The sequence below is a fragment of the Daucus carota genome, chromosome 9, assembly GCF_001625215.2.
Source record: "Daucus carota subsp. sativus chromosome 9, DH1 v3.0, whole genome shotgun sequence".
Taxonomy (NCBI): domain Eukaryota; kingdom Viridiplantae; phylum Streptophyta; class Magnoliopsida; order Apiales; family Apiaceae; genus Daucus; species Daucus carota.
Window position 1 is genome coordinate 13,258,093 of NC_030389.2, and position 11,374 is coordinate 13,269,466.

General features: G+C 32.5%; 1 protein-coding gene across 4 annotated transcripts; it reads left to right on the forward strand.

Moving 5' to 3' along the window:
• The first annotated feature begins 2,471 nt into the window (after positions 1-2,471).
• LOC108203094 (probable serine/threonine-protein kinase At1g54610) lies at positions 2,472-10,997 on the forward strand. 4 transcript variants are annotated; one of them, XM_017371824.2, is made up of 7 exons: positions 2,472-2,662; positions 2,837-3,309; positions 3,401-4,003; positions 5,376-5,603; positions 6,555-6,655; positions 8,582-8,693; positions 10,410-10,997. In XM_017371824.2, exons 2-7 carry the CDS (start codon positions 2,926-2,928, stop codon positions 10,701-10,703), a joined length of 1,722 nt encoding a protein of 573 aa, XP_017227313.1. In that variant the 5' UTR covers positions 2,472-2,662; positions 2,837-2,925; the 3' UTR covers positions 10,704-10,997. The 4 variants fall into 4 exon arrangements, with proteins under 4 accessions (XP_017227313.1, XP_017227314.1, XP_017227312.1 ...); XM_017371825.2 differs by having other exon boundaries at positions 2,472-2,617; positions 2,834-3,309; XM_017371823.2 differs by having other exon boundaries at positions 2,474-2,662; positions 2,834-3,309.
• The last annotated feature ends 377 nt before the right edge of the window (positions 10,998-11,374 follow it).

An 11,374-nucleotide genomic window follows, 5' to 3' on the forward strand; every position in this document is an offset into this window, starting at 1 on the left:
TTAAATATTTTTTTAACTATGCAATATATACAATGTTCAGTCAAACTCTAGTTAATTTGACTGTTCAAAGTCAAAAATGGACAACGAGAGAGGGGGGGGGGGGGGGGAGTAATATGATATTTAGTTTGACGTATTTTCACGTTAATGTTATTTAATAAACTTAATTAGTATCAGAAAATTATGTCTAATATAAATTTTTCATCCCATCTAAAAGTTTAAATTTTGATGTATTCAAAAATTTAAATTTAGATATTATTATTTATTAAATTTATTTGTCAAATAACAGCAAAATACTTGATGCCGGTGCGCGGAGCGCGATAAAGAAATACTAGTTTAAATAACGTTTATAGCAACAGTGTAAAACTCTTTGTTAAAGAGTAATTATTTTTTGATTCAATTATTGTTTTCAAAACGATTCTAATTTTTGAATTATTATCTTATTTATCCTAAATATGAGGTTTATAATAGCGCGAGTTCACATTTAATCTTATTTCTAGTCAATTTCAAAGAAAATATAATATTTTGTGAGAGTGGTAATATGATCTGATATAAATAAATAAAATATGATTGAAATATAATTTTGTAAGACTATAATCTCTTAAAATTTATAAGAATAAAATAAACTTTTAAAAATAAATATGATAAATGTAAATTATTTGGATAAGACATATATAAACATTTCACCTCCTTGCCCGACCTTCATCTAATATATGCCCATTCAGATTTTTTTCTAATATAATATTAAGAGTAAAGAATATTTTTTACTCAAAAAAAGAAAGAGTAAAGAATATTTTATAAAGAAGGGATGCAAGATTTGTAAGAGATAAAATACGAGATTTACCTTCTAACGCAAAGCGCAGAAAAAAAAAATATATATGACGCGGAAATCCACATCTCAACTTGTATTATTAATCTAAATTATTATACATGATACAATCGATCAAACTACAATACTTAGTCGATCATACAATATTCTTATTTCGGAGGAGAAGAGATTAGACTAATAATTATTATAAATTATACATCTATTCATAATTTTTTATAATAATAATATATGTTAACGATAGTAGGTATATTTTTTTTATTTTTTAACTAATTATAAATTATATTTAAATGAATAATGGTAAAAAATTTTATTTTGTAGTACATCACATGTGTTTGTAATTCAAACCACATAATACTATTTAATGATGTAAGAGTATGAGAACTCTAGGTGTTGCAGACTTATATATAGACTTACATCACCAAATAAACAAATATAATCAAAATTTTAGATGACTATAAATTATGCTCATGTTGTCTTGTTATATAGTACTAGCCTTTAACCCGTGCGAAGCACGGACGGGTATAGAATTCGTAATTTAGTAATTATAATTTAAATTTTAACATCATCTTATTAGTAGTATAATGAATTAATTTTAACCAGATTATATTTACCAATTGATTACAATTTTAGGACGACTACAAATTATACCAATATCGGTTTATTATAATATAGTATTATAAATAATATATAAATTATATCTAAAAGAATAATGGTGGAGTTTTTTTATCTTGTATTACATCAAAAGTGTTTGTAATTTGAACGGTATAAAACTCTTTAATATTATAAGAGTAAAAGAAGTCTACATGTGACCGACTTGTAGTTATAAAAGAGATGACCAAACCAAAATTTTGTACGACTACCAATTAAACCTATGTTGGCTTATTATATTATAGTATAGATAGATAGTATAGATATATATAGTAAGCATACATGACAAACACAATATAATTACGTATATAACTATCTCAAATTTAATTAAATTAGAATTGAATTCAATATTATCTAACTCTAATTAAATTCAAATTTTGAAATTTCCGATCCAATCTGACAGTTCACATTGGATTGATACCTAATAACCTGCTTAACTTGTAACCAAACATATCTTTTATAATAATTGCGTTAAACATACAATTATTATTCATGTATATTATGGATCATTCAAGCCCATGTTATAATTATAATTAGTGTCCATTTCCCCAAGCTTTAAAATTCTCCAATCTTCCAGTATCTTCTATAATATCTAAGATATAAGATAGTAAAAATACACGAATATTAATTTATTTGAATGTCTTATACCCATCATATCATTTTCTTATTTATATTGGATATAAAAGATATAATGTCATATATTCATATTGACAATTGTTTTAATTCATTTTAATGTGATTATCATAATAAGGTATTAAAATGTCATAACAATAATAAAATATTTATAATACAATCTTTTTTTTGAAGAAATTTATAATACGATCTTATGAAAGTAAATTCTTTAAATTTGGAGAATGTGATATAATTATCTAGCCAATATAGTCAAAAAAGGAAAAGAATAAGTATGAAAACTGGTTGACCCGACCCGGATTTAGAACCTGATTCTGATTTGGGTGCAAGTCCGCAATTACAGCTGACAACTTCCCATTGTTACATCACCCTCTGCAAGTCAATCAATACACACACCCATAATATATACATACAATTTCCTTATATTTTTATATCTTCCCAAAGTCAAAAAACTATAAATTAAACAAATTTCTTGGGAGAAAAACCAAAGATCACAAAAACTCTTTTCTTCAGGTCAGTGTATCAGTTTCAACTTCTTCTACTGGTTCGATTCATTAGGTACTGGTTCGATTCATTAGGGTTTTTGTTCTTTTGTGAACCCCTTTTTGTCAAATCTTTGTTTAGTTGTTGTTTTCTTGTGTTATGTTAAGGGTTGTTTAGTTGACTAATGTAGTGATTTTGTTTCGATTTTGCCGAGTAAATTGATATTGTGTTTGTTTGTGTTTATAGCAGGAAATTGTTAAGTGGGGTTTTGGATTAGTGTTGAGTTTTTGATTAAAAGAGGGAATTATGTTGAGTGGTGAAATTTAGATTGGTTATCCATGGGGTGTGTTTTAGGGAAAGAGGGTTCTTCGGTCGTAGTGTATAATGGTCCGGAAGGGAGAAGGGAGATTGGGAACGGAAGGAGGAGTAAGAGTAATGTGAGTGTTGAAGTTAGTGAGAGTTCAGAAGTTGGTGCCAGTACGGTTGAGAATAGTAATGGTGTTGGTAATGAGGTTGTTGAGACGGAGAAGGTGGAGAAAGAGGGGAGGTCAAAGGGTGAGAGAAGAAAAGGGAAGGCAAATCCTAGGTTGAGTAGTTTTGCTAAGAGTAGACATGGAGAGCAGGTTGCAGCTGGATGGCCACCTTGGCTTTCGGATGTTCTTGGCGAAGCACTTGAGGGTTGGTTACCTCGACGTGCCGACAGTTTTGAAAAAATCGACAAGGTGGGATATATATATGATATTTGTGGATCTTTGGTTTATATGTAATTGATATTAATGGGCAATGTTTTTATGGCTATGTATGTGTTTCCAGATTGGGCAAGGAACTTATAGCAATGTGTACAAAGCTAGAGATAATATAACAGGTAAAATTGTGGCATTAAAGAAGGTGAGATTCGATAATTTGGAACCTGAGAGCGTGAAGTTCATGGCTAGAGAAATTGTCATTTTGCGGAGACTTGATCATCCAAATGTCATTAAATTGGAAGGTTTGGTCACTTCAAGGATGTCATGCAGTTTGTATCTGGTATTTGAATATATGGAACATGATTTGGCTGGTTTAGCTGCAAGCCCAGGCGTTAAGTTTACAGTAGAGCAGGTTAAATGTTATATGCAACAGCTTTTATCTGGACTTGAGCACTGTCACAAGCGTAATGTGCTTCATCGTGACATAAAAGGGTCGAATCTTCTTCTTGATAATGGGGGAATCCTTAAAATAGCTGATTTTGGGTTGGCTACAGTGTTTAATCCAAAACACAAACATCCCATGACTAGCCGGGTTGTTACACTGTGGTATCGGCCTCCAGAACTTCTTCTTGGTGCTACTGATTATAGTGTTGGCATTGATTTATGGAGTGCAGGTTGCATATTAGCTGAGTTGTTGGCTGGAAAACCTATCATGCCTGGTCGCACAGAGGTACTGCGTCTGACTTTTTTCAATTATTATAAATTTTAAACTACACAGTATGGCTTAATATACTGTTGCTTTAATGGTTAGTTTTTGGTAAAATTTCCTAAATCTTCTCCTTCCTTTTATTTCTTTAAAGTCTATAATGGCATGCAAAGATAATCCAGAAGCTCTGAGTAGGGTTGTATAATATATCTATCTATACTATCTATACTATATTATTAAAGCTGAACTTGCAAAAGTTTGGTTGGTTCACGGTTGGTTGTAGTTTGGTATAGTTATAGTTGTTAGATCTCAAATATCAAATAGATTAGAACTGTTAGATTTTATATTACATATTATTTAATATTTTAATATTTAAGATGCTTAAAAGGTTTATGGTTCAAATCCCTTAAACAACATTTTAAAACTAATATATTAAAAAATTATTGATTATTAAAAAAGGCCCGTGCATCACATGGGTTATAGACTAGTATGTCTTTAAATAAAAACATTATCTAATGCTGGACAATCTAGAAGGATGAAGCATACAAAACAAGATCTTTTCAGTATCGGTCATATGCTTCAGTTTCTAATATGTAATAGAACTAAAGAAATCTTTCCTTACTAAAATCTCAAGAAAGAGTGGTTTCCTAATAAATATTCTTATTTAAACTAATACAAGAATATTTTAATTTTTAGGCTTCCAGAGCCTATAATTTCAACCCAAGTCTCTTGGTGGTTTCTTCTAGGCGGTCCTGCATTATTAGTTGTCTGGTTGATGGAAACAGAAAGATGCATAAAATGATATATAGAATGAGGGACATTTGCTATGATAAATTAAGCACAGTAATGTAGAACATTTCGTTTCCTCTCCATTTTGCTCTTTACATGTAAGCAACTCTGTAAGTGTAAGGACAAGTTAAATCAATCTATGTCGACCAAATTTAATTGCCATGGGGAATATTTCGTTTGGTCGAATTTTGTTTTTCATTTGAACAGGCTTGGGTTGTCCATAAAAAAAGCAGTCTGCTTCGGGTATTCTGGTGAGTGGAAATAAGTCACTTCATGTCTTACCAAATGCTAATAATAAATGTTCTGTGTTATTGGAGATGAGATACACATGAGGTGCTATCCACGAGTATAAGGGGCCTTTAGAAGCCTTTTCAGTAATTGTCAGTGAGTCAGTCAATGTTTACTTTACTGATCACCATATAGTTTTTTGCATGAACCTATGATCTTGTTTCTTATAAATTTTAGTATGAAATTAGCGAGAACAATATTATGTTTGAATCGACGTATTCTATACATTATGGAGTTCCCAACTGATCAATTTTATTTATGTTTATATTGTCGTCTTTGGTACTAAAATATTATGTCTTATATACATTATGTTCACAAGGTAGAACAGCTGCATAAGATTTACAAGCTCTGTGGTTCACCTTCGGATGAATATTGGAAAAAGTCAAAATTGCCAAATGCAACTCTATTTAGACCTCGAGAACCTTACAAGCGATGCATTTCAGAGACATTTAAAGCCTTCCCGCCATCATCATTGCCATTGATCGAGACTCTTCTTGCAATTGACCCTGCAGAGCGGAAGACAGCAACACATGCACTAAAAACTGAAGTAAGTTTATTGGTAAAATCAGTGTTCCATTTATCCCAGCTGAGCCCTACTGAGCTCCTATGACGCTTTGCATCACTGTTTACTATGGTCTGCCTTAAATGTGTTGGACTGTTGGGCATCTACCTAAAATAAATTATGCTTTTTAGTTACTACAGGTCTTAAATTTCGTTCTACTTTACTAGATTATATACTTTTGTATTGGCTTCGTAAGTTCTAAGGCCAAACATATAGTATGTGCTAACACAAAGATTAACAACTTGACAAAAAAAAATAAAAATATTTCCTGGGAGTGCTAATACTCCCATCTAAATCTGTCTGACAATATACCTTGGGTACAAATCTCCATTCATTCATGTCCTAATATTTTTTATTTACAGTTTATGATTCAGCTTGTAGAATTTTCTAATTAACCAATGCTTACAATTTTGTATCAGTGTACAGATAGTGAAATACATGTCACTGCAGGTGCAGTTGAAGTGATTACCTATAGTAGTGTCTAAAATCGTTATATTCACTTCATAAAACAAAATTTATGTTTTATAACTGAATTAGATGCGCTGGGATGATTTTGATGATTCTTCGGGTGAAAAAGAAACCGACGGCATTATAATAATAAACCGTAATCATGTAACAATGCTAGGATGTCATCTATCATCTGTTGCGGCCTTGATAAAATTTGATCTGTAAACAGCGCTTAAAACCTTTGTAGTCATTAAGGACTTACAATTACACTTAGGAAAATTTGTTGTTCATATGTTAAGTATGTTCCTCAAGACAGTTTAGTACTTTTAGTCATCTGGATGGTATCGGCAGGTTTCCCCATATAAGTTTATTCCTCACCACTGTTTCAGTACTATACTTTTTGCAGTTTTCTGTGATACTTGGCTGTCTTGGTAGTATATTATCTTGTTGGTATGCCGCATATAAATTTTAACTTTCATTTTTGTGCAGTTTTTTACTACAGAACCATTTGCCTGTGATCCTTCTAGCCTCCCAAAATATCCTCCTAGCAAAGAAATGGATGCTAAACGACGGGATGATGAAGCTCGAAGGTAATAAAATTAATAAAGCAAGAATTTGACTGTAATATGATCTGATTACTGCAATCCATTTGAAGGTTTATGATTCAATTTACTAGTTTTCTAGTCCTTGTGAATAATAAATAATCACAAATTGTATGATTTGGGTGCGGTATTGTTTCTCATTTGTCTTCTGTGTTGACTAGGTCCCTTCAACTCATTGATAAATTTATTGTTTTCTAATCCCCCTTGTATGGAATATGCTCCGCAGTGAACTAAACCATCAAATTTGATTTATAAGTCGTATCTTTGTAGCAAATATTTAGCTTGTTTTGAGAACATATACCTCACTGACTTTAAATGAACCATTCTAGTTTTGCAGTTATATTAACTGCGACTTGTGAGGACAACTTCAGCAGTCCCATCTCTTTTACTAATCAATCTCATTTTCATAACCTATATTTGTCCTTGCACAACTGTCAGGGATCAAGATCCACTTACAGTTTGAGGATAGTAAGATGTGGATAAATTCAGCCTCCTTGAATGACAATAGTTAAACCTAATGTCCTGTTCTACAGAGCTTCCTTGTAATTATTACTGCCCAAAACTTTCGCTTACCAGATAATTCTAAAGAACATTCTTCTTACATTTTGTTGGCTTTAATCGGGATCAATATACGGGAACCTAAGTCTTCCATGTAAACTAAAATATATAAACTATTAGACAAATAATACTATTGAGTAGTTTGTTTAACCCACATGTATTACTTCACTCTAATCAAATGAACAGAGTCTGTTTCTCCACTATCAATATGAAGTTTGTTCAGTTTTTCTTTAACCCGCAAGTTAAGACCTGTACCTCGAGGCTTTGCATTGAATATATAAACTGTCCTTTATACTCCGATTGAAAAATCTTTGCAAGCCCCATTCAAATTAGGAAACATGTCTCCCGTAACATCTCCTGAAAATTCTGGAACCTCTAGTTTCACTTATTCCCAACTCGCAGAGGTGAAAGCTGAGGTTACAGTTTTCTTCCTTAAAGTTCACTGTGGGATGATAACAATGAAGTTTGAATGTGCATTGCTTGTTGCTTTATTAAGGGACCCATTTGTTCTTGTGTGCTGACCCTTAGTCACCAATTTTAATTGTCCAATTTGATTTAAACCTTGTAACATTTACCATCATCACTGTTATCGTTTTTTTAAAGGGATTGAGATTGTGCTTTTGGTTCCAAATATATATAGTACGAGTAATATAGTAGGCAGGATTAGGATTACAGATTACTACACCCTATTCTGTAAATGGTAAGAAAAGGACCTCAACATATCATTCACCTTATTCTTCTTCTTTTTCTCTCCTTTTTTTTTTCTCTTCCTATAAAGATTTGATCGTCGAAATGTGTTGCAGCATACAGTCATCATCGTCTTAAATCATCACAACAAAAGCAAAAAATATTGTTCATCGGTTTCCAAAGCCACTGTATATGGTAAAAAAAATGCTAGAATATTGTAGTTTGACCCTCGAGGTTTGTCAGCATATTAGAAACTCGTCCCTGAAGTTTTCAATATGTAATTTAGATGCTAAAAATTCCTAAAATGATCGGGTCTGCTCTCTGCCTTTACAAGTGACTGGATTTATTATGATGCTAATTCATTGGAAAACTTTGTTTGATGTCATGTTGTGGTGGTCTTGGTCTATGACAGTATAAAAACCATTTAGGTGAAATCGAGTCAAAATTGTGCATCTTGTATTACTGTGAGCAAATAATTTTTTATGGCACAACGGATCTTTCACCAACCAAACCTAGTGAAAGATATAGGTTAGGACTTCCGCATTCGATATTATAGTGTATGTGAAGTTGAATTGCTTTACATTCCAAGTGATATCTTACAGTGTTTATCTGTTCTTCCCATGTATTAAGGCTGACCCATGCATTAAATTTGCTCTTTGCACTTTGCAGAGGAAGAGCTGCTAGTAAAGCCCAAGGTGACGGTGGTAAGAGAACGCGAACTAGGGCAGTTCGAGCATATCCTGCTCCTGAAGCTAATGCTGAGCTGCAACCTAATCTTGATGTATGTCTTCTTATTATATCCTCTAATAGTAATTTGTTATGCATGGAGTGTGTGGTTTATCCTATTATCTGTTGTCATATACTAGAGACCATTGAGATCAGTTGGAAAAAAATTGGTTAAGTTTTAAACTTTTCATACTTTGCTTCCTACTGCCCAAAAATAGCCTGCTTTTACCTCTTATGGTTAATTAGAAATATTTTAAATCAAAAATTCGTAAGCTTATCCTAAGACGATAGACTTCAAGTACAAAAAAAGATGTCTTCATTACTAAAGAAGACAAAGCAGGGTTGGGGAAATGAGGTGTATAATATGAGAAGTTAAGATTTATACAAGTCTTCATTTTCATGCACATGCACACTAGAAAATATGATAGCTAGCCATCTCTATCGGTGATACTGAGTACATCCACATAAGTTGTTGGGATCCCTCCATGATTTGTCTGAGAGATTAACAGTAGAATAAATACCTGTAACACGCAATATGAATGAAGAAACTTTAGTCCAGGAAGCAATGAAGTGTTGTGGATTTGAATTTTTGTACTAGTCACTCTGCCATCTTAGTTATTATGAATCAAGTCCTTCAATTCTATTTATTTATATATTTCTCTACTGACTGATGTTGTAGTTATCCTAATCAGGTAAGTATATGAACCCGAGCCTAAAAGTGTTTTTCGACTTAAGTTAAATTATTCGTGTTTGTGTAGCTGACAAAGTTAATAAAACTGTCCAAGTTAAAAGTTGGTAGGAAGTAATTTTATGAACAACTTATTATATTTTGGTGATATTATATGATAGGAGTTACTATCATCATTCAAATGGACATTTTATCAAATTTATTTTTATTATTACATGTTTAATTAATCATAAGTTACCTGTACTACTAAATTACTCAAAAAGATACTAAGTTAAAATTTTCACTTTCAGTTTATCATGTTGAGTAACTTTAAGCCATAAGTATCAATTTGAAGTTTACCGAAACAGACTTTACGTCCCATGTCATAATACTTTGATATCTACATCTTTTGATTCTCTATAAGAAAATTTTAGTTCATGCTGTGAGCTCTCACTGTGTATATGCATCACTCCGTTTATAATTACCAGATATGTATTTATAGCTAGGAGGATTATTACTTGGTATTTGTCATGATGCTGAATGCCATAAACAGCTACAATGTGAGAGTCTTTTGCAATCCAAAGAACCCGATGAGTACTATCTTGTTCACATCGTATGGGAATCCGTGCTTAAAATTTCCTATTTCCATATATTTGATTTACAAAAATAAATAAATAAATAAATTGACTTGAAAGTTTTTTAGAAAATGTTTATATTGGGGGGGGGGGGGGGGGGGGGGGTGGTTTAAGCCTCTGCTAATGATTGCGGCATATCGGCCAGCATGGAAAGTGATTCTTCTTTCTATATAACATTTTAAATGATGGTTGCATATTAGTACTGTATTATGTAAGTAATTTGGAAGAAGCTCGTGCTTCAAAGTTACTTTTTCGAGCATGGTAAAGACATCTTTTGTTCATGTGCCCGTTGTCTGAATATACCGATTCATTGTAGCTGCTAGAATTGACCTTTCACTGTTCTAGTTATTTGAGATGGAAATTCGAGTATCTAATTGCTCACCATGAATTCATTATAATAACGGAAAGGTTTGTTTGGTTAATTTTTTGGCGTCTGTATCATTTAATAATCATATCTTTTTTCAAGCAGCGACGGCGTTTAGTTAGCCATGCAAATGCCAAGAGCAAGAGTGAAAAGTTTCCACCACCTCATGAGGATGGAGGACTTGGTGTTCCCTTGGGTGCCTCACATCACATGGATCCTACCTATATTCCCACTGATGTGCCATTTAGTTCCAATTCACTCTCATACTCTGTTGAACCTGTTCAAAATTGGTCTGGCCCATTGGTGGACCCTGCTTCTGCTGGTGGTGCAAGGCGAAAGAAGCAGATTGCAAATGATGCACGAGCTGCAAGAAAAGAATTTACAAGTAAGGACAAGTAACTATTTTTGCGGTTTAATGTGTAAAGGGTTTAAAGTCTAGTGGTATACGCCCTAGGTTTGAGATGCTTGCAGATTGACTAGTGGTGCCAAACTGTCAGGATTCGGGTAGATTATTCAAAGCAGGAGCTTATATTAAACCTTTAAAAGTTTTTTTTTTTTTTTTAAATTGTTTCATTTGGTTTTAAAGTCGTTCATCTTTATATCTTCCAAAGTAGAGGGCTATTTGTTCATGATCATCATTGATTTTGTTTGGACGGTGTAAAGATTCTCGTCTATAATTTGGCATTTAGAGCATCTCCAAGAGGCTTTTTATTTATGCTCTTAACTTGAAATTTGAGGAGGATAAGAAAAAAGATTGTTCCAAGAGACTCTTAGTGGCTCTTAGGCTCAATTCAGTGAATTTATAAATGCTTTGAAGTTTACAGCTCGTGTGATCTATCATGTAGTGTTACTAAAATGCAGCTAACTCAGAAAATCATGTAGGGTACATGATTCTATCCAAGCTAATTGTTTGTAAAATCATTCAAAGATTTATCTAATACATCATCACTTAAAGCTTGAGAAAGAGTAAGCACCGGTAAGATATAAACAAAATTTATGAACTAAAGTATAGTTTCTTTTTACGTCTGCTGGTAGATTTTTAAATCAAATTTTTTTGAAGTAAACTAATG

Coding starts and splice junctions, on each gene's coding strand:
- LOC108203094 (XM_017371824.2), top strand. CDS start 2,926: ATGGGGTGTGTTTTAGGGAAAGAGGGTTCTTCGGTCGTAGTGTATAAT. Junction 3,310..3,400: donor GTTTTGAAAAAATCGACAAG/GTGGGATATATA, acceptor ATGTGTTTCCAG/ATTGGGCAAGGAACTTATAG. Junction 6,656..8,581: donor CGGGATGATGAAGCTCGAAG/GTAATAAAATTA, acceptor TGCACTTTGCAG/AGGAAGAGCTGCTAGTAAAG.